The 23,788-nt window shown below is 42.5% G+C and overlaps 1 protein-coding gene across 3 annotated transcripts in view; it reads left to right on the top strand.

The window, feature by feature from the left end:
* Positions 1-23,788, top strand: part of LOC119159594 (RANBP2-like and GRIP domain-containing protein 5/6) — a 69,067-nt gene that overhangs the window by 5,731 nt on the left and 39,548 nt on the right. For all 3 annotated transcript variants that reach the window (XM_037412396.2, XM_075891467.1, XM_075891466.1), the window contains exons 3-10: positions 393-506; positions 4,536-4,579; positions 4,687-4,733; positions 4,906-4,965; positions 6,649-6,717; positions 8,922-9,095; positions 9,585-9,793; positions 20,063-20,192. In XM_037412396.2, coding sequence (XP_037268293.2) covers positions 393-506; positions 4,536-4,579; positions 4,687-4,733; positions 4,906-4,965; positions 6,649-6,717; positions 8,922-9,095; positions 9,585-9,793; positions 20,063-20,192 — 847 coding nt within the window. The remainder of the gene's footprint in view (positions 1-392; positions 507-4,535; positions 4,580-4,686; positions 4,734-4,905; positions 4,966-6,648; positions 6,718-8,921; positions 9,096-9,584; positions 9,794-20,062; positions 20,193-23,788) is intronic.

Genomic DNA, 23,788 nt, shown 5'->3' with positions numbered 1-23,788 from the left:
GCAGTTGCTTATGGAAGTTTCAGATTCTGTGGATGTCCATGTTTGAGTACATTGCTGCTCTACAATGTTGTGATTATGGCATGGACAGCTTTGCTTGGGTGATCTTAGTGTGTCGCCCACAGCTCTGCAATATTGTTACGACTTCTTGTAGCGGAGAACATTGTTCTAGTCACTGATCGTACCATGTTTTGTGGCACTTGGGACGGAACTTATGGTTGTTGCTTGTATACCTGAAACATTATGCAATAAATTTAATGGCAGTCATCGCTTAGTAATTGATATTTAAAACATTTGTATATAGGGATTCTTGAAATTTAGCTTGACTTAAGGGAAAAAAATGTATTCGTCATTTGTCACAGATATGGTTGGTCTCTGCTCTGTGATTTACATAGGTACCTTGGTGCCTACTTGGCCGTGCATGGTGATTATGCAGCTGCACACAAGCTGATGGGCCAGATTCAAGAGGCCCTTGAAAGCCCATATGAAGCCATTAGATCTTACAAATGGTGAGTAGTAGTGGGCTTACAGGTGCCCATCTCTGAGCTCTGTCGAAGTGTTATTAACAAGTGCAGAACTTTTGTGCTATCACTCTGTTTTTACGTTAGAGAAGGTGCAGTTGTTGTGCATACTTTAGCTTTCATACATTTTGCTGCTTGTGTTGCTTTGACGATAGGCATCATCATCATCATCAGCCTGACTATGTCCACGGTAGGGCAAAGGCCTCTCCCATGTTCCGCCAGTTAACCCGGTCCTGTGCTTGCTGCTGCCAATTTATACCCGCAAACTTCTTAATCTCATCTGCCCACCTAACCTTCTGTCTCCCACTAACCCGCTTCCCTTCTCTGGGAATCCAGTTAGTTACCCTGAATGACCAGCGGTTATTCTGTCTACGCGCTACATGCCCGGCCCACGTCCATTTCCTCTTTTTTATTTTAACTGTGATATCCTTAACCCCCGTTTGTCCCCTAATCCACTCTGCTCTCTTCTTGTCTCTTAAGCTTACACCTACCATTTTTCTTTCCATTGCTCGCTGCGTCGTCCTCAATTTAAGCTGAACCCTCTTTGTAAGTCTCCAGGTTTCTGCTCCGTAGCTAAGTACCGGCAAGATACAGCTGTTATATACCTTCCTTTTGAGGGATAGTGGCAATCTACCTGTCATAATTTGAGAGTGCTTGCCGAATGTGCTCCACCCCATTCTTATTCTTCTAGTTACTTCCATCTCGTGGTTCAGCTCAGCGGTTATTACCTGCCCTAAGTAGACATAGTTTTTTACTACTTCAAGTGTACTATTACCTATCTCGAAGTGCTGCTCCTTTCCGAGGTTGTTGTACATTACTTTCGCTTTCTGCAGATTAATTTTAAGACCCATCTTTCTGCCCTCCCTGTCTAACTCCGTAATCATGAGTTGCAATTCGTCCCCTGAGTTACTCAGCAATGCAATGTCATCGGCGAAGCGCAGGTTACTAAGGTATTCTCCATTAACTCTTATCCCTAACTGTTCTCATTCTAGGCTTCTGAAAACCTCCTGTAAGCACGCGGTAAATAGCATTGGGGAGATTTTGTCCCCCTGCCTTACACCCTTCTTTATTCGTATTCTGTTGCTTTCTTTATGAAGCACTATGGTAGCAGTTGACCCCCTGTAGATTTCTTCCAGAATGTTTATATATACTTCATCTACGCCCTGATTCCGCAGTGTCTGCATGACGGCTGATATTTCTACTGAATCAAACGCCTTCTCGTAATCTATGAAGGCTATGTATAGTGGTTGGTTATACTCTGAGGATTTCTCTATTACCTGGTTGATAGTATGAATGTGGTCAATTGTTAGGTAGCCTGTTCGAAATCCTGCTTGTTCCTTTGGTTGATTGAATTCTACTGTTTTCTTTACTCTGTTAGCAATTACCTTTGTAAATAGCTTGTATGCTACAGAGAGCAAGTTGATCGGCCTGTAATTCTTCAAGTCCTTGTCATCTCCTTTCTTATGTATTAAGATGATGTTAGCGTTCTTCCAAGACTCTGGTACTCTTCCCGTCAGGAGACACCTCGTAAACAGGGTGGCTAGTTTTTCTAACACAATCTGTCCTCCATCTTTCAGCAGATCTGATGTTAACTGATCCTCACCAGCAGCTTTGCCTCTTTGCATGCTCTCCAAAGCTTTTCTGACTTCTTCTATCATTACTGGTAAGGTGTCATCTGGGTTACTGCTAGTTCTTATAGTATTAAGGTCGTGGTTGTCTTGGCTACTGTACAGATCTCTGTAAAACTCCTCCGCTATTTTAACTATACTATCCATATTGGTAGTTATTTTGCCTTCTCCCTTAGTGCATACATCCGACTTTTGCCTATCCCAAGTTTCCTCTTCACTGCTTTGACGCTTCCTCCGTTTTTCAGAGCGTGTTCAATTCTCTCCATGTTATACCTTCTTACATCACATACCTTACGTCCATTAATCAACTTCGAAAGCTCTGCCAGTTCTATTTCGTCTGTTGTACTTGACACTTTCATGATTTGACCCTTCTTAATTAGGTTCTTCGTTTCCTGGGAAAGCTTGCCAGTGTCCTGTCTAACTGCCCTGCCTCCAACTTCCACTGCACACTCCGTAATGATACTCGTCAGATTATCATTCATTGTATCTATGCTAAGGTTGGTTTCCTCACTAAGTACCTGTTCTGCAGCGACACTCTGAATTCCTGTACTTTCCCTCTCAGTGCTAGCTCATTGATTGGCTTCTTGAGTATCAGTTTCTGTCGTTTCTTCTTCAAGTCTAGGCGAATTCGAGACCGTACCATTCTATGTTCACTGCATCGTACCTTGTCAACCACTTTCACATCCTGCACGATTCCTGGTTGTGCACTCATTATAAGGTCTATTTCGTTCTTATTTTCGCCATTACCGCTCCTCCATGTCCACTTGCGGTTTTCTCGTTTTCGGTAGAAGGTATTCAAAATCCGTAAATTATTGCGTTCTGCGAATTCTAATAGTAGCTCTCCTCTAGCGTTTCTAATACCGATGCCATAATCTCCTACTGCCTGGTCTCCAGCCTGCTTCTTCCCTACCTTTGCATTAAAGTCCCCCATCACTATAGTATACTGTGTTTTTACCTTACTCATTGTCGATTCCACGTCTTCATAGAAGCTTTCAACTGAAGCGTCATCATGGCTGGATGTAGGCGCGTAAGCCTGTACTACCTTCATCTTGTATCTCTTATTGAGTTTAATTACGATACCTACCCCCCTTTTATTAATGCTATAGTAATCCTCTATGTTGCCAGCTATGTTTCTGTGAATTAGGAACCCTACTCCCAGTCTGTGAATTAGGAACCCTACTCCCAGTTCTCTTCTGTCTGCCAAGCCCCGATAGCAAATGACGTGCCCATTCTGTAGCACAGTATAGGCCTAATCTGTCCTCCTAACCTCACTCAGCCCTATTATATCCCATTTAATGCCTTCTATCTCCTCGAATAATACAGCTAGACTTCCCTCACTAGATAAGGTTCTAGCGTTAAACGTTGCCAAGTTCAGGTTCCAATGGCGGCCTGTCCGGATCCAGAGATTCTTAGCACCCTCTGCTGCGTTGCAGATCTGACCGCCGCCGTGGTCAGTTGTTCGCAGCTGCTGGGGACTGAGGGCCGTGAGTTATTTGACGTATGCATGTGGGAGGTAGTGGCCAGATACTGCACCAGGGTGGCCAATCCTTCTCTGGTGAGGGAGTGCGTTCCCGGCGGTGGTCACCGGTGAGGCCGCACCCCAGGCCTCTTAATGCAGTTCCATCAACACGCGGATTTTTTTTTTTAATCCGGTTGGGAACTGCGCGGCACCGGGATTTGAACCACGGACCTCTTGCATGCGAGGCGGATGCTCTAACCAATACGCCATCGCCGCATCGACGATAGGCATTGGCTTTAGCATATAGAAGCCAATAGTCTGAGCATACTCTCTCTACTTTGAAACAGATGGCAAAGCTATTTGACGAAGTTTACAGTTATTCAATGAGCGAAAGCTTATATTAGTGCCCACTCCTGGTGTCTGTGGCCGCTCAGATCTCTCATTTAAGGTGTGATGTCACATTTCAGTGCAGTTTGTATGATGTGCGTAGATTTCAATACAAATCATTTAAGGTGTGATGTCACATTTCAGTGCAGTTTGTATGATGTGCGTAGATTTCAATACAAATTTCTTTTATAACAGAAGGCCTTATCTTTTTTTATCCTTCGGTGAGGTTCTCTTTCTTACACGTTGAAATGGTATAGTAGGAAAACATTGCTTTAATTAATATACTGTTAGCACAAATTCATCGATTGTACATTTGTCGACCATTTCCAGCCCGAGTCTTGGGGAATGCCACTGAGAGTTTCATGGCTCTTCAGGAGTTTTGCTTTAAAATTACCTGGTAATATAATGAGCAGAAGGCTTGTAGCTTAGAAAATAATGATGTTATGATAACATTTCGATTGTGTCATTTATTTTCCTGCTTCGCCCTCTGCTATGATGCCTCTTAGTATTTTTCTTGACAGTTCTTTATTTTTCTGTGTCTAGTTGCTTGGACTTGGATGAAAGCCAGAAGGATGTTTTGTTGAAAAGTAAGAATTGTGCATTCATGCACTTTTCTTGTAATTAAGCTAACGATTCAGTTGTGAACATGAAGAGTCATTCAAGTGGTCACCATGTAATTCTTTTTCGTTTTCAGTTTGCAAAATCTATGCTGACTTACCAGCTGATCGACAAGCTATTAAGGTATGACTCAATAAATTGCGAAGGAAGGGATCACTTACTCTTTTTTTCATTTTCTAGATCATTTGAAAAGTTTGTGAATAATTACTGCATTGATGCATAGCATATTAAAGAATTGATAATGCCGAAATGATTTCTTGCTTTTGGACATGTTAAGGCTTTTTTTTGTTTGCAGTATTGGCTGAAACAAGCTGAAGACCATTTTCCTGGTCATAGCATTGTGGTTAAACTCAAGGTGAGCCATAGTCTCTATAGTAGTATAGGCATGTTATAGGTAGAATCTCGTTAATATGATTAAAAAAAAGTGTGGAAAATAAACCTATGATCCAAGAAAATATGTGATCCGAACCGTAGTGCCCAAATGGGGTTATATTTAGCTTTTGCAATCGCGAGCATAATGGCCGGTAAAATATCAAGGAGATTATTCTGTATATGTTATTTTTTAGGTAAACCAGCTAAGTCTTTTTCTCTAATTTTATTGCTTTAAGATTGTTCATTTGTTCATGCAGATTGCTTATGCATAGATACTATGTATGCCGATTTTATTGAATAATTGTTATATCATTATTATTTTTCGTAAATTTTGCTCTCAGTCAAAATTACAAAAGAAATGCAGACTAAAACTTCAATATATCAAACTAGGATATAACGAAATATCGGTTATAACCAAGTAAGGGAAAAATAGTCCTGCGATAAATACAGTGTCAGGCATAACCTTTATAACAAATTTTTAGATATAACAAACTTATTTTGTTGTAGTTCGCAAGTTTGTTATAATAAGGTTTGAGTATATATGTGGCATTATTGAATTAGCACAAGTGACCTGAATCACTTTTATGTCTGGTTGAAAAAATTTTCAAGTCTTGGTGTTTAAATTTTACATATGCTGTTTTTTTTTCTGTGACACATCTCGCACTGCTCTAGAAATGCGAAGTTTTGATGGAGGGCTGCTCTCTATCTATACCATTTAAAGCTACAGACTTCTTTTGTAGTCTGAAATTTCATTATTTGTTTTTGAGGTTGCTGACGTCTTAGGTTGGAATGGTCACCATTCATTCACTGTAAATAACATGAAATATTATTGTGTTTTTTTTTTTGTCCTACAGTATATAAATGGTGCGTAGTTGACTAGGTTCTGTATAAATATATTTTTTTCTGGATTTGCACATTGCAGCGTTCCAACTTGCTTGCGGTAAAAGTAGAGCATGCATAAATCAGCTTGAAAGATGGTGATTACGTGTTGCCACTGTATGATCTGATAAAGAGAATTAGATTGTTGATGCGTACAGATGGGCATTTTCTGTGTAAGCGATAATACCATAGGCCTGTGTGCCCAGATTCGGGTGCACGTTAAAGAACTTCAGCTGGTTCTAATTTCCGGAGATTTTTTTCTGGATTTGCACATTGCAGCGTTCCAACTTGCTTGCGGTAAAAGTAGAGCATGCATAAATCAGCTTGAAAGATGGTGATTACGTGTTGCCACTGTATGATCTGATGAAGAGAATTAGATTGTTGATGCGTACAGATGGGCATTTTCTGTGTAAGCGATAATACCATAGGCCTGTGTGCCCAGATTCGGGTGCACGTTAAAGAAATTCAGCTGGTTCTAATTTCCGGAGCCCTTCACTATGGCATCTCTCATAATCATGGTTTCGGGATGTCAAACCTTTCATATAAATCAATCGGGGTACAGATGGGCTTTTCTAAACAAGCTGGCCGCAATTAGTGCGGGATAATTATTCTTAGGTGTTAAAACATCAGCTCATGATGATAATGTTTTAAAAAAAGTGGCTAAATAAAACTGAAACTTCTTCCGAGAGGCATGTGTTAAAACGTGAAAAAACAAAAAAAAAGAACAGAATAGGATGAAGATCTATGTGTTAAATTCCTCAACAAAACAGCTGGTGCCTGTATGCAGGAAATGTTGACAAGGGCTCAAGGTGTACCTGATGTAAAGGACAAAGAGGATCTGATCAGATCGGAAATTGTGAGTACTCAACGTCAGTTCTCTTGAAAAAAATACTGTTTGTTGGGACTAAATGTATTGATTATGTTAATTTACGATATGTCCACATTGAACCTCAAGTTGAAGAAAACTTGAAAGGATGCTTAAATATCTGTAAGATTTCATGAAATTGGTGGCTCATGTCTTGCATCTATGCCACGTTTAGATGCTTTGCATGAAATGAGTAACTGATCAGTCAACTTCAATACGTGCACTTCTGTGCTTGTCTCAAATACACCACTTTGCAGGCTTAGGCCCTTGATCTGATGGCAAAGATGGAGTAATGTCACATATAGCTCACATTGTTGTCCTTTCAGGTGACATCGTTTTAATTACTTTCAAAACTCTGGTGTGTAAGCGTGTATTTTGTAGTATCACTGTAAAAGTGCCTACAGTATTTCATCGTCTATTGAAAGGAGCAATAGTGTAAACACCATCAGAAATGGTTGTCAAGATTTAAATCTTCAAATATGGAGCTTCAATTCTAATTAGCTAGAATTTTTAAATGTGCACATTAGTGTACATCAGTGCAGGAGTGTTTTTGCAGATCACACTGCACCAAAATGCAGCTGTGGTGGACAGGATTTGAGCCATAACTTTGGATAATTTCCTGCAAAACACTACTGCAAAATACCGAGCAAGAACCCTCACCCGATGAAGCGCCCCCTTCCCTTTTTCGGGAAATGTGAAATAAGTGCCAGATTAGTGCCCATGACTGGTCCCGGACTGAGTAAGTGACCCCCTTTCCAAATCTATTTGGATTTTCCTTCACCGCAGGAGGGGGGGGGGGGGGGGGGGCTTGCTCAGCATTTTACAGTAGGCACAGAAGAACAGGAGACCGAAACAACGCTAGCACAAGCTCGCAGCTGATGAATCAGTGCCAACTTGCTCTACTGTCGCTTCTTTTTCATGGTTCATAGTGGTTTAAAGCAAATGATAGGGTCTTTGTTTGCTCAGTGCTAATGCAAAGCAAAGTGGCAACATAAGATGATCGGGACGCACCATGTGAAGCCTTAGTGTGGCAATTTTTATCAGCATTGACTACATATGCATTATGCTGAATTGACTTGATGCTAGGTTTATTTGTGTAAGACATTGCTAGGTGATGTCAACGACTAGTACAGAATCACCCTTTATCAGTAGAAATACTAAGAAAATCTAGCATCTTAGTGTACTAAGATGTTAGCATGTCTGCATTTTACCTGCTGGATAATTATTTAATAAACATAGTATGCACACATGAATACAGGTGGAGTGTGATGCTGGCACTACAAGTGGGCATTGTATAATTGCTCTGTAGACGCAAGTGGGATTTGTCAAAGACTGGACACATTTCCAGTAGCGATTGGGAGTGACCTGCTCAAGCACATATATGAGGCTGTGTGCTCAAGAAAGTACAAGAAGGAAGAATGTACCATATTTACTTGCGTAGTGAACGCACTCGCATAATAAACCCACCCTCAACATAAGTCGTCAAGATTTGTATATTTTTCCCCCGCGTAACATACGCACTCCCTACATTCACCCGCTGCAGTCCCGCTAACCGACACTTAGCGCCTTCTTACCCGTTGGATCTCTTCCGTCATTTATTATTATGCCAGCCCCCCTCGGCCACCTTGTCTCGCTCCCTTCCCCCTCGCCCTCTACCGCGTGCCGTATTGTTTTTCTTTCTACCTGTCGGCGGCACATCCCTCGTCTTTTTTATTTGTGCACCACAGCAGGGTTTACGAACAGTGTGAACGTACAGATGTCACAGCTGATAAGCACACCCGATGGTCACTTCCTGCCAATACGAAACCTCAAGGCCCAAAGACGTGCACGCGAAAGAGTGTACGCGTATATCAATGCGAAAGATTAAGCGACTTGACTTTCTTTTTTGCATTACCGTATTTTCTGCTCATCCCAAAAAAGTTTTCATAAAATTTGCCCCGCACAATAAACGCACCCCCAGCTTTGCTAAGATTTTTCAAGAAAAAAAGTGCATTCATTACGTGAGTAAATATGGTAATAGTTTTCTATAAAACTTTTTGCTGTGTGAGTTGGTTTATACTTGTAGGATAGTCGGATGATAGATTTCAGTTTGGTCTGACCTACTGGGTTCTCCTGGATGAAAGAAAGTGGTAGAATTTCGTTTTAGTTTTGCATCTGTTATTTCATTTTTTTGTTTTTGCAAAAATGGTGTGCAGATGGAAAGTCCACTGGATGTGGAATATAGAGTCAAGCTTCTCGAGCTGTTACTGGACACTGGGCGAGTGCGGGATGCCTTCACGCACGCCCTTCAAGCAGAGGAGGACCCACAGTTCAATGCTGAGGCTACATACTCGCTTCTGTGGCAACGCTGTGTGACCAATGTTACCAAGGTATGATGTTAAAATAGATTAAATGTTTCAGGCTGGGAATTTTCGGTATGGATGGAAAACTGCCTCAACAAAGAACAGCACAAAACTTTCGTAAGTTACTGCTACGAGCAGCTACATTATTCTTGCATATATAGCAAGCATTTATGTGTAAGGGCGCCTTAGGGAGCAAGGCTGTCTGATGTTGTCATCGTCGCTTAGCGCAACGCAGGCAAAAAAAAAAACACAAGTTAAGACATAGCCCACTGTGGCATATCAGAGGTGTGCTCACTCGAAAGAGAAGTCTTCCTCTTGTCCTTCTAGTGCCTTGATGATGATATTAGCACAGGCAAAACTACATATACATAGCCAACATTGGTGCACTGAGTGTGCGCTAACGCTACCTTAATATATATATTTTTCTGACGTTGCAATTTAACACGTTGGTTTTTCATTTTCAAGGATTTTTGCGCTGTACTATTTATTGAAGAGTGGGTGCTGTCTTTTCTGCAGGCATACCACCACGATCAAACTGAAAATGAGCTGAGAGTGGACGAGCTTTTCCTGACCACGTATTTGCTGAGATTGGACCAGCTGGCTATTCTGACGCTGCACAACCCAAACGGTTCATCACTGTGTGCTCTGTCTGGTTCTGGAGGCACAGATCCAAACAAACTGGGAGCGAAATCCACATTGGAGGATGCTGTCAGTGCCGTCGAATCGTGAGTGGCCCGTTCAGAAGCACTTGCATTTTGCTCGTTTCAAACAGTTCAAATTGGAAAGGTTGTTTCGAAGTCGGAAAATGAACCAGCTTGCTCAACTGTCCTCCTCCTTGCTATGTGCTACATCTCTTATAGCTTTGCTTTGCAGCTTAGATAGTCTGTTTAGCTGCCATTCAGTGTACTATGCGATTGAGTCGTAGTATTGCTTCTTGTTTGCACTTGCATTGCTTTTTTTTTTTTCCTGTTACATACATCAGGCTGTAGGTACTGCTGGAACTGATTGGCATGTACTATTATAGGGACAATAAAGTCAAATAACAATTTACGTCAGAGTGAAAGCTCAATGTATGACAACATCTAAAATGACAATATTATCAACAACAGTGCCCTACTTCCGAGAAATTAAGGTAAATGCACAAGAACACAAGCGCCGCAGTAGAACATTTTCAAAATGATCCCGATGACATAAGACGGACCGCCTACAATTAATCGCTAGTAATTGATCTAACTGCACTAAATTAAGAACCTTGCCTGCATCAAGAGGCGCAATAAAATGCTGCTTGTTCGTTTCTGTTCGGTTCATGAAAAAAGAAAAAGAACCGCTGGACGTTACTATGGGGAATTGCGCAAGTGGTTAAAAAATTCAATTTTTGCGTGGTTACGTGGGACATGTGGTGCCATCTAGCGGGGCCCTGTTGAAACAAGAATGTCTGCAATCTCGAAGCCGATGGCGGGAAATTGATCAATGATCGTTGTTGCTACTGTGGCTCCCGCTGCTTTCAGTCTGCTACTACTAGCGCAGTAAAGCTGGGCAACGTTCTGCATGGCAAGAGTGACTTGAGTCGGTCCGGTCGGTCCGCTTCTTGAGGTGGATAATTTGAAGTGCGCTAACCCAATGCGGAGCACTAAAGGAAGGAATGAACTTTATTTTGTATCCGGCGTGTTAGTGGGCTGGGCTCCCGCCTAGGTGTCGGCTAGAAGGTCTTGCCTCCTCGCGGCTTCCTCGGCCTGCTGGATTGCCCATAGCTGATCGTCCAGGGCTGAACTGAGCAGCCCAGCCTGCCAAGCGCGCGAAGGCTGTCGGTGGAGGTTGTGTTCTCATTACTGTGTTTTAATCCCTGGCATTCCCATAGTATATGTTCTAAGGAAGCTCGTGCCTGACAATCTTTGCTTGAGCGGTCACGTAGATCTCTGGATACATTGCATGAAGTAGCGCTGGATTCCTATAGGATCTGGTTTGTAATTGTCGCCATTGAACAGACTGTGCCCTGTTGAGTTTATGATGAGGAAGGTGGTAAACACGCCTCTGTAATTTATAATGTTTCGTAATTTCATTAAACGTTGTCATTCGGTCCTCCACCTCCCACACATTTGGAAATTCTGACGAGGGATCAACATTAGTCGTAGCCCGGAAAGTGAGTCCTCGAGCTATGCTGTATGCCACCTCGTTAGGGTTAATATCTCCCGTGGTGTCGGGTATGTGAGCTGGGAACCAGAGAATGCAAACGCATCTGTCATCTTGGTTGGTTTTGCCTGTTCTAAGAATACGCAGTGCTTCAGTGGAGATTCTGCCATTTGCAAAGTTGCGTAGAGCTGCTTGTGAATCGCTGATTATATAACATGCATCAGTTTGTAATATGGCCAAAGCTATAGCTATCTCTTCCGCCATTTCAACGCGTCTCGTGTGTATTGTCAGACTGGTGCTGCATTGTTTCTTGTGGTTAACTACAGCCGCGACGAAGCAGCTTTTGTGTTTGTAACCAGCGGCATCTACGAAGACCTTTGTCATTTCCGTAGCTCTTTGTCATCGTCTTGGCTCTGCTCAGCCTTCTACCTGCTTTGTGCACGGGACGCATACTGTGAGCTTAGCCCGTACGTCACAAGGAATGTCGCATTTGGTGCCAAATTGTATGTGGTAAGTGATGCCTAATTTTGCCAGGATGCATCTATCTACCAGTCTTGGTTTTAGAGAGGCGCCTGTACTGTGCAATACATTGCGCCTCTATCAGTTCCTCAAGTGTATTATGCAAACCTAGCTCTAACAGCCTCTCTGTACTTGTGCTTTGCATGAGCCCCAGCGCTTGTTTGTAGATTTTTCTTATGAGGCTGTTTAATTTCATTGTTTCTGCTGCGAACTATCTATGATATGCAGAAACATACGTAATGTGGCTGATGACAAACGCGTGGATGAGCCTTATGACATTTGCCTCTTTCATGCCGCTATGCTTATTCGTAATTCTTTTGATTAGGCGCATCATTTGAGAAACCTTTGCTTCGATATTGCGTACTGTTTCCCTGTTAATGCCTTTAGCTTCTATTATTAACCCCAGTACCCTTATTTTGTCGACAATGAGTATGGTGTGTCTATCTCGTGTTTTAAGTTGTATGTCTGTGTAGGTATGTGTGTTGTGGTGCTTGGGAGGTTGGCCCTTTAATATTGGTCTATGTAATAGCAGCTCAGATTTTTTGGCTGAGCACGTGAGACCAGTTCCTTCTAGGTATTGCTCTACGGTGTGGATCGCTTCTTGTAAACGTTGTTCAATTGACCCATTGCTGCCGTTACTTACCCACAGAGTAATATCATCTGCATATATTGTGTTGAGGAAAGGACGAGCCGCCGTGCTCATGGCGAAGTTCACCCGATCGACCTCTTCTTTCTTTTGAATGCCGGTCTAATTCCCGATGATGATAATGTCGCTCCTGGTCCTCTACACAATTTGAAACATCCTCCACGCCCCCCAGTGTGGCCTCATGATGAACAATATTACATTTGCTGGAAACACTAAACATCCACGTCAATCCACGTGGAACAATCCGGGTTTGCTTTTGCACCTGATTTTCCAATGGTGCTGCTGACGCTTGTTCCATATACGTGCCTTCGAACGCGTCGCCTTCGGTAAACTTGCGCTCTCGATAATCAGGTTTTATTGGTAGAAACATGGTTTCCTCTGTGAGCTTCTGGTGTGGCTTATTTTGAGAAGTTTTGTCTTTGAATTTCTTGCCTTGGATGTGTTCACCTTGGAAGCATCATCCTTCCTCCTCCATCCCGGACTTGACTGCTTTATTCGCTGGTTTTGGCCCTGTCTCAATATACTTAATCGGTAGCGAGGTAGCTTGTATAATTCGCATTCTTCTCCCCTGTGATGTTTGTAGCTTACTCGTAGGACTAATACAGGCAGCAGGCTCCTCTGCCCTCGCAGTTTTTCTCTTGCTTCTTTTCACTTGAATGCGTCTTGATTTGCTTCTGTCAGACATTTCTACGCGTGGCTGCAAGGACTGTGCTACATTTGAATCTGCTGGCCTTAGCTTGCACCCATTCTTGATATCCCTTGAATGCTCGTTTACAACTTCAAAGGCTTCTCGCTTTTCATTAGTAGAACTTTGTCCCTCCACCATATGCACTTGAGTTGTTGTATCTGTTGTGTCCTTTGTTTCATAGTATACGTTGACGGGAGTTCTAACGGCTGGGCCAGTTCTTTGAAAGTAGTGGTTCTGTGCGTGCTTGAATGCTCATTCCATTGGTGAAATGGTGACCTTTCGGCTTCCAGCTCGTTCAGCTATCCGTCGTGAGTCTGAGTCTTCTAGCTTCCGTTAGAAGCAGAGGCAAGATGGTGGCGCCACAGACGAAGAGTGCACGTCAGCTTGTACTTCTGTCCAAATCCTTTTCTCCATGGCCTCCAAGTGAGCTTGTCGAGCATTTACTACGTCCGCGATCTTATACTCCACTCTGACCTTGGCTAGAATGATCTGGTGTTCATAAAGGTCTGCTTCACCCATCTCAGTTTTCAAGCGATCAATATGAACTGCGTCTTCTACTTCCTTGTTGATTTCTTTAAAAAGCTTGTAACGTTCGATCATAATTCGATGAATATACCGTAACTCACTTACTGACGGACGCTACACGTGTATAAGACGTTCAATGTTGGCGATGGCTTCTGTGACGGCCTTGAGCACTTCATTCCGTCTTGCGAACAGGGCCTCCATTATCCAGTCCAGTGTCGAAAACGTGAGAGAACACTGGTCGGTCACGTCACTAGGTGAAGTCGCAGTCAACATGATGTTCGTCACAAACGCTTCGCAGCACGAAGTCTCAAGCAATGTCGAGGTGTCATGCTTCTTGATATGGTTCTCGGGAACAGTTTGGCTTCGCACATCAGCGTCAACCAACGGCGGCTTCACAAAACTTCTCGAGGTCGTGAATGCGGTCGAAATTCGTGAAGGCCGCTCCGTCTCACCTCTGAAGGTCCTTCTTCCTGGGTTTCACGGCACCAAAATGTTGAGGAAAGGACGAGCCGCCGTGCCCATGACGAAGCCCACCCGATCGACCTCTTCTTTTTTCCAAATTCCGGTCTAATCCCCGATGATGATAATGTTGCTCCTCGTCCTCTACACAATTTGCAACATATTGTATAGTGCAAACCTTCTATCTTTTCTAATCTACTTGGGAGGCCAGTTAGGACTTAGTTAAATAACATAGGTGATATCACTGATCCTTGGGGTGTACCTGCACTACCCATAGATATTTCCTCGGATGTGAGGCCTCCTACAACGATTGTGGCTTGTCTATTCGTTAGGAAGTTCCGGATGTAATTATACGTCCGCTCACCTAAACCTAAGTTACTGACACGATTCAGTATGGTTTGGTGGGTGACATTATCAAATGCCTTTTTTAGATCAAGCCCGAGGATGGCTCGAGTTGATATGCTAGGGTCATCTATGATCTCGTGTTTTAATTGTAGCATCGTGTCTTGTGTACAGAGATTTTTTTTCTGAAATCCTATCATTGTACATGGGACTACGTTGTCCTCTAGGTAGTTAGTCAATCGGCTCAGTAAGGTGTGTTCCATTACCTTACCCAGGCAGGAAGTTAGTGAAATAGGTCTTAGGTTTTCAAGCTGTAAGCGTTTGCTAGTCAATCGGCTCAGTAAGGCGTGTTCCATTACCTTACCTAGGCAGGAAGTTAGTGAAATAGGTCTTAGGTTTTCAAGCTGTAAGCGTTTGCCAGTCTTGGGTATAAGCATGACGTGTGCCGTTTTGCATTGCTGCGGTATGTGGCCTTGTCTCCAGCATTCATTAATAAAGTCTGTTAATTTGCCAATGGACGTATCATCTAGGTTTTGCAGTGTTTTGCTCGTAATGGCGTCAGGGCCTGGTGCCGACGTAGTATTTAGTTTGTGTAGAACTGCTCGTATCTCAGCTTCGTTGAATTCTTTATCGATGTCAGGATTCTGCGCTCCTACGTAATCGGCGTGAGTGCATGGTGGTGCCTGGGATATGTATTTAAGCGCGACCTCTTTGAGAAAGTCTTTTTTTGTGCTTTTATAGGCATGCAGAATTTTATTCATATTTTGTTTGTGTACCGTTTTTGTGTCTTCTGGGTTTAGGAGGTGACGAAGTAAATTCCACGTTTTGCTTAGGCTCAGTTGGTTGTCCATGGCGGTACAAGTTTCTTCCCATTGTTGGCAATAAAGGTGTTGTTCGATTTCCTTGTTAAGTGTGGTTATCTTTTTTCTTAGTGTTCTGTTATGTTTCTGTGTTTTCCAGCATTTTTATAGCCCTTGTTTGGCTTCTCACTTATGTAATAGCCTACTGTTCAGAATTTCAAGCTTAGCTTCCGGTGAGACTATTTTTGTTGCCTCTGAAATATCCTTCTTTAGATTAGCTGTCCATTGGTCAATGTTTGTAATGCTTTCTGTGATGCCCTCTCGCATATTTCTGAATTTAACCCAGTCAACTAGACTAAGCTGTTTGCCCATGTGTTTGGTGGACTCCCCAATAAGCTGGATTTCAATGATAGAATAATCGCTTCCAAAGTCTTGCTGTGTATTCAGCCATCGCAGAGATTGCGTGTTCTTTATAAAAGTAAGGTCGGACGTGGTATCACCACAAACACTATTCCCTTGCCTAGTGGGTACTGTGGGGTCAGTGATGAATGTTAGCCCTTCCTGTTACGAGTCCAGCCAGAGATTCCTGCACTTGGGGTGGATGTGTTTATAACCCATTGTACAATAAGGGGCATTAAATTCCCCTCCGATTATTACAACTCGATCACCCGCTATGGTAAGCGTGCGCTTAAAGAAAGTTAAAAATTAGTGCCATGTGAATTTCGAGCTACTGTACACGTTTAGGATGAACACACTGTCCCCTGTTTTTCTTGTGAGCATGATTTCAATTAGTATATTTTCTATATCGGTAACCTGTGTGCTGTGTTGCACTGCCGTGTGATCCCTCCGCTTCAAAGTTGTAAGGGCTTTAGTCTCCGCCTCGGCACTGCCGATAGAGCTGTAGCCAGACAACTTAGCGAGACCATGCGTCTCCTGTAAGATGATGATATATGGTTTTTTCTTTATCTTTAAGATAATGGTGTAGAATGGCTTTCTTGTTTCTGTAGCTTCTACAATTCCATCGCCATAATACATATTTGTTGTGTCAGTCCATGGCGGCAATTATTGCTGAGGAGGCGCCAGGTTCATAATAGCCGGCTTTAGTAGCAGAGGTTTGATGATTGGTTTAAAAGGCGCTACTCCACTGGCTTGTAGGCCTGTAGCTGAGGGGCATTTTTCAAGTTCTGTTACCCTAGTAGATAAGCTATCTAGTTGCTGCTGGTGAACCTGCTGTTGTTGTATAACTGTGTTAATTTGCTGCATAATAGCCGTTCCCCACTCTTTGATTTGCACTCCCATGGTTTCCTTAATGTCCTTTGTTGCCTCAATTTGAACTTCACAGCTTCTTCAACTTTGCTTATTTGTAAATCTACGCATTCTTTATATTCCTACCTTTGTGCAACATGTTAGCAGTCTTGGTTTTCTTGTGCTTGCTAGTACCATCGTCGTTGTTCTCGAAAGCCTTACGTTTTGGGAGAGGGGAGTCAGATCCTGTGTTTATATTTATTGAGTCATTGCACTGTACCGTGCCTGTTCTGCAGTTAGGAATTTCTTCTCTTAATTTTAATTCTCCCCCCTCATGGCGGCAATTATCTGATTGTTTTGCAGAATCATTTGTTTCAGTTGTGCGAACTCTGCCTCGAGTTTGGTGGCTTTTTGGTCAGAAGCAGCCTCCGCCTCCGCGCGCGTCCCCTTGACCCTGTCTGCCCAGCTCACCTTGAACGATGTATCGGCGCTGGGGTTTTGGGGTTCCTTGGCCCTTGACTGGGAGTGTGACTTTGACCTGGAGCGGTTCCTGGACCTTCAGTGGCTTTTCCTCTTATGTGGCAAACTGGGGGAGGACTTCGATATGTTGTCCCTTGCTGCTTTGGGGTCAGATGGCCTGTCTTGTGCGGCAAAGGACGCGTTCTCTTGTTCTTGTCTTGCTCTTTCCCAGCGACGTTTCTGCACTAGGAATGGTGTCTTATACCTTGCTTTGCAGGTTCGGCCTGCTGTGGGGTGGTCTTCGTCGCATAGCTGGCACCTGGCCTTGCATTCGTGGCTTTCGGAAGGATTTGGCATTCTGCAGCCTCGGCAGATCGTATCTTTAGGGTTGGGGCAAACATCCGCCCTATGCTCCAAGTGTCCACAGTGGTAGCACACGTCCAATTGTTTTCTGTACAACGAACATCGTAGCAATGCCCTGCCGTATTTCACGTAGCTTGGCACATGGTAGCCGTCAAATGGTACAATCACATTGGTGGTATTGCCCATTCGCTTAACCACGAGTGCAGTTGGGTTTCTGGGGCTTACGACGTTTTCAGTTATATCTTGGGCAGTGTCTTCTAGCGGTATTCCCCTGATCACTTCCTTGGAGGTGTTTTCTGGAGCTGCTTCATAAGCGCTGGCTTCAAAAGCTTGCGTGCCGATTTTGATACAGGCAATTCGCTGGTATCTGTTGGCATGTTCTTCTACAGGAGTGCTGACCACAACGATGTTTTGTTGGTAGTTGAGGCAGATTGTGTCTAGCTCTCGGACTTCCCTTGGTATATTGGCCGCTTCGTAGACGCTGTTGGCAATGCGGGCAGCACCGTGGTCAACGACACGAAGTCCCCCCACGAGGTCGAACAATTATCTTGTAGTCTTCCCTTGGAAGGGGCAGCATTCTGCTACCTCTGATGATTTGGTGAAGCTGTTGTTCTCCCAGTTTCTTGTCCTTCTCCCCTGTCGAATGCTGCTCGCTTGGTTGGTTTAACATTTGCTTTGTAATTTTTCGCTGTCCCAGCGGTCGCCATCTGGTATTATCCTCAAATTCTTCTTTCGAAACGCTTTCTCCCTCCACGGTCACTTCCATCTGGTCAAAAAACTCAAAACGACACGCGTTCAGGGCGCTGCGTTCTTGTGGTTCCTCACGACGCCTAGCTGCGTCGCAGCGGTGGCGGCGGTGTCTACGGTGAACGCTATGCAGGTGGCTCTTCTGCCAGCACAGCGAACGCAAAAACGGGCATAAAATGGTCAAATGCAAGTCCTCCCACCTGATTTTTTGTCAGGATGGTCGCGATGACTTGTGGCGTCGATTCGTAACGAGAAATCCGCTGTATATGGTGATTTCCGCCTCAGAAAACACGGAGCCGACGCAATGAGCGACTGCTCCTGCTGGGCGCCTCCCTCCTGCGCCGGAGAACTAAAACGTGATTTTATATCGAAATAGGCCCTTCCTTGGCACAAAAGTAACACTACGAGGTTTCTGGACCGCCATTTCAGCAATCAACTTTGACTTAATAGTTGACTTTAGTGTCCCTTTAACATATTGAATTAAGTCGCACGTATTAAACAGTGTTTTTAAATAATTTTTTGGTAAGACGTGTGTGAAATAATGTAATGGTGTCATCATACATGGCATGCATGACATCTCAAGGATCTTATGATGCTCGTTGGTTTTACACACACAATAAAATGGTTTTTTGGCTCTTGATTGTAATGATGATTGTAATGAGGCATTTAGGGAGCACTGAAGAGCAACCCTGAAGGGATTCAGAGTGACTAATAATGTAGCCTTAGAAGTCCGCTTGACTCTTAGAAAAAATAATACCTGCCAATCGCATTTTTTTCTTATTTTGTACCAAAATTTCAAGGTTGTTATAGCAACATGACTGCGTGAGTTTATCATAAGTCCCTTGTATGCACTGTTTTGATCTGTTAAATGTTTTTCAAAATAGCTATTAATAGCCTTCAAATTCTTTAGCATTCTGTGTAGGCCATCTTTAAATATTGAAAAGTAGCGAAGTTCTGAGTCGGTGCAGCAGCTGTGTAACAATCATTTTAACTTATGCACGTTTTATGGCCTACGAAGTTTCGTGGTAAACATGTTCTCTATATTGTGTCCCTGGCATGACCCCCTATTTAATTTCGAAATGGTACTCTAGCAATACAAGTCTATACTCAACCACGTAAGAAGGTAAAGGAGGCTTGCCCAGATGACAGAAGGACGACAACCAGTTGTCTTTGAGACTGAAGAAGTAGTCCCAGTAATGTAATCGGGCATGTTTACTGACCACGGGGTCACCGTTTATCCAGCCGATTCTGTCGGTTTAGCGTGTTTACTAATTAGTATACACACGTGTGCATTCATTCTTGAGGTGGAAAAGCTGCTGTGTGCTCAAGTTGTACCTTACTTAAGTAGCCAATTTTTTTTCGTAGCTTAGGCAGAGCATTGGCAGCGGTGATAGTTTGTTGTTACCCTTTTGGATTGTAATTGATAGAACTGTAATGAAGAGGCAGTGGTCATGCAATGCTCGGCAGTCACATCGTCGGTGCTTAGCACGAGAGGCTCAGGCAGGATGTTGTCATTAATCTCGCTGGCTAGGCCTACGCTCTTGTGGTGTCTGAAATAACAGTTCTACTTCTCAGGCTGTCTCAGTTCTTTATTATAGAAAAAATATTTTAATGCTGATAATTAAAGGCCTTATGAAAGCGAAAATCACTTTGAATTTTGCTTTTGTGGTGAAACATGTACGAGAAAATACCATCGAACTTGGCTCAGCCTGTGTGACGGTTTCAGCAAACAGCGCAAGAAGCAGTTTTTAACCATGTGTTGTTGGTGGATTAGAACAAATGACTGAACGCCTTGCTTTATGCATTGGTTTCTTAACTGTGTAGTTTACCAGCAGCTTTTTTTTTTAAGCTTGGTAAACCAGTTTGCTTTATAGTACATTACGATTGCAGGTGCTTACTACTTGTTCTGTAGTTGTATGCCAAAAGTTACAAGGGAATAAATTTAAGAACATTTTTTTTGTCTTTCTGCTGTGTGGAGTTGGCTGCTTGTTATATTTTTTGATACTTCATTATTCTGATGACTTTGCACATGTAAGTTCAAGTAACCATTGAAATTTTTTCTGACTACTAGCTTGGACATTTTACTCAACGAGGCACACAAGCAGCTGTTTTTGAGCAGTGCCTGGAACTTTGTGCTGCAGCACGTTACGGCTCAGCTCTACCTCCACGTGGCCACGCTTGTGCTGAAGATGCCTGTGAAGGTGCACTCTCATCCTTTGCCCTTTTTGTCTTTTTCTGTTTCAGGCTGAACATTCTAACATAAAATACCCGATTCAGCCAACTTTCGTCACTTCAATTCTTGTGAGGACACCATTTTGATATAGTCAGTTATCCTACCATGTCATTGTACACTGCTTCTCTAAAATCAGTGCTGGCATGAGGCTACACTGGCATTTGGGAATGGATGCTGTGCCAACAACCCTTCAAAGCACTTTTGCAGCTGAAGCTTATAAATTAGCATGAAAACGGGTAATATATGCATACATGGACTGTATTATAGAGAATGTGAGATTGATAGCATGCAGTGAAAGGCAGCCAGCCATGTGGTTCATATATTAATGTGCTGAGTGTTCTATTTTATAAAAAATAGTTACACTCACACTTCATTATAGCAAAGTTACGTTTTACGTAAAATGAAGTTCGTTATATCTGAAAATGCATTATAAAAGTTTATTGCTAACACTATTACCTATCCTAAGACCATCGTCACTTACTTTGTTATAAGCAATACTTCATTATATCCAGGTTTATTATATCAAGGTTTGACTGTAATGGCAAAGTCCTTCCTATTGCACGTGTGTACCCAAAATAACTACCTAGTTAAGAGCTGCCATCATGACTGTCTGTAGAAACAGAAAGATGGTATACAGGGTGTTTTCTTTAGACAATACCGATTTTTTATCATAATTTTATGACAGTCACTCTACAGTTGTTTTCTTACACATACTTCATGTTGAGGTGGAAATAGATGATGACTAAAATGTCTTTGACGAGACTAGTTAATAAGGATTTGTTGATTAACTTGGCAGTTGTTCATATTAGCAAGTTGTGATGCATGCGAATCTATGGCGTACCCGTTTTTAAAAAAAAATCAAGAAAATTTCTCGTAATTGAAGATATTCTAAATCAAATTTTGAAGGTGAAACCAAAAATTGGAGGACGCCTGAGCTTGGCCTTTAAAAGACAATTAGGATAGCGTAATCAGGCCTGGTGCCTATTGCTTTCTCAACTGCTAGCCTGGTTCGGTTCTCGGTGCATGCCTCAATCGCGCTGTTAGAAAACGAACAACTGTGCGTGTAACACTGGTCATTTCAAAGTATCATTGAATGCACATTGCAAGCACAGTTGTTGAGTTCCCACTACGTCATAATTATTTCTTTTGCAAATCAGAAAATGTCCCACTACCTGTCCGTAGGGCAACACACAAACCTAATATTAATGTGCAAGTTGTCTTCATGGCACTGCTTCACCGCAATGCAGGGAAGGAAACTTTGCGGCAACGAGGATGTTTTTTTCTTTTTAAAGGGGCCCTCTAACACTATTGAAGCGCCTATTTTTTCATTTGTGGTTTGCGTGGACCGATATCAAAGAATTTAATATTTTAATCATGTATTGAAGTCGCTACATAACTGCCGACCGCTTTTCCACGTAACGGCACTCACCAGAACTCTGCGGGGGGAAATTACACCAGAAGGTTGCCGCTATGTCATTGGATAAATGTAATGTTAGAAGCGATAGTGATATCATTGGATAAATGTAATGTTAGAAGCGATAGTGATGTAGGATCAAAACTGAGGTTACTAATCTGTTTCATTATTCTTCTCTGCCCTTTTTCATCGAGCCCTGAATAGATGCGGCCACAACAGCAACAAAAAAAAAAAATACTGCGACTACAAAGCATGACAGAGGCACTGGACGCTAAATTTCGCCACTAAATTTTTTCCTTGTGCGGGTCGAATGTACATACGAAAGACCTCTCTCTCCTTGCTTTTCAGAGTTTGCGAGCTGCCTCTTTTCACACTTGTGCTGTTGAAGAGGTGCAGTGCACCAATGTTGTTCGTTGGGCGGCTCACCGTCGAGTCACCGAAAAACGCGCGAAGGGTCAACAACACATCACTGTCTTGATTATTCTACAAGTTCTTGTCTCAGGATAAGAGGAGGGATGGACTAGAAATGTCATAAAAAACAGCAGAAAATACCGCGCTTCGACACAGTAGCTCCCGCTCACGTTCTGGCCAGGTGTCAGGCACCACGCTTCTTATATACTGTGGCAACAAGGTTAATATGACATTGAAAACAAGAAAATAAAAAAAATCAACGATAAGGTGCGAGCTTCCCCTATTAGGCGCTACCAGCTTATTTCATTGGGGCAGCTTTCCGTCGTCATGGGCGAGTGAAATGTGGTCAAGTGACCCTGCGAAAATCGAGTTGAGGGTCAGCATTTTTTTCTTGTATATTGAACTTTCTAAGTCAAATAACTTCAGATTGCGTACCATTATCACTGCCATTTTTACTGCATTAGTCTGTCGTTACTTCAGTAACAGAACCCACGTATAAAACATATGGGGTCGAATAGTATTGGAGGGCCCCTTTAATTTCATTTTTCCACTGTTTGTTTCTGGGTTTGCAGCTTGTATGCAAGGACAGGCTATACATAAAAATGTGCAGTATGTATTTGTGAATGTTTCCTTAAAATAAAACTTGGTACCTTGCATTAGGTCACACCACATAAACACCACCTCGGGTTAGGCTTTATGCAGTCCATATAGCAGCAGTAGGCTCTCATAAATTTAAACTCAAAGGGGTCACAAAATTTTGTTTCATCTATCGCATAAAACTTCTGATAGTTCAAAGAAAATCCTGTGGTCCCCTCCAGTTGGTATGGCCGAGAGCCCACAGTAATATGGATCACGTAAAACCTAACATGCAGTGTTGTTTTTGTGTTGTCATTGATCATTGTTGTGGGATAAGCTTGTTGATTACTATAGATGATTCTGGCATTTAAACCAGCTGCTGCCGAACTTTTTGTTTTAAGCGCTGTAAACTATCACAGGGCAAGTTCAAAAACTTCAGTCAGCTTTCTGCTTATATACACGCATCCATTTCCATGATGTGGAAGCTAGCTACTTAAGTATCTATGTTGCTCTGGTTTTATAACTGCAGAATAGTGACAGCAACAGCAGAGAGAGTGGTGGAAGAATGTATTTTACTGCATCAAGGTTAAAACTTGCCTTCATTGTAGTTTCACTTAGTTTTCAGTTCATGGCTGCATGTTTAATTTGTGCTGATTATAATTTAGTTTGGTAGGGAGAGATGAAGAACCTATGCATAGCAGAAAGCCTTGTTATAGATGAAGTGCAGAAAAAAGAAAAAATGGTGTGTGGTGAGAAAAAATGGTGAGAAAAGAATATATATATATATATATATATATATATATATATATATATATATATATATAGTCATACAGTGTGCCTGTTGTGTATGACAGTTGCATGCACACTACTGCATGTAAACAGCATGCCTGCTCCTGTACAAAGCTGCAAAATATTTTTTTATTATTATTTATTACATGCTGTGGACATACATGCAGGGTGGATGAAGCACAACATTAGGTAAGAAAAAGTAAAACAATGCAGATACAAAATTCTGATTTTGGTGTCATCATCAATCAAAACTGCTACATTTTCAGAAGTATTTCAGAGTGGGGTATTCCTTTAAACACAGTTTTGTGCAGAGTGCCTTTGCACCTTCTGCATGCATGTAAGTAGTGTCCTTTTTTCAAACCGACGAGTTGTAT

The sequence above is a fragment of the Rhipicephalus microplus genome, chromosome 1 (genome assembly GCF_043290135.1).
Source record: "Rhipicephalus microplus isolate Deutch F79 chromosome 1, USDA_Rmic, whole genome shotgun sequence".
NCBI lineage: Eukaryota > Metazoa > Arthropoda > Arachnida > Ixodida > Ixodidae > Rhipicephalus > Rhipicephalus microplus.
The sequence above is the reverse complement of the archived record's forward strand: the minus strand, read 5'-3'. Positions and strand labels throughout refer to the sequence as shown.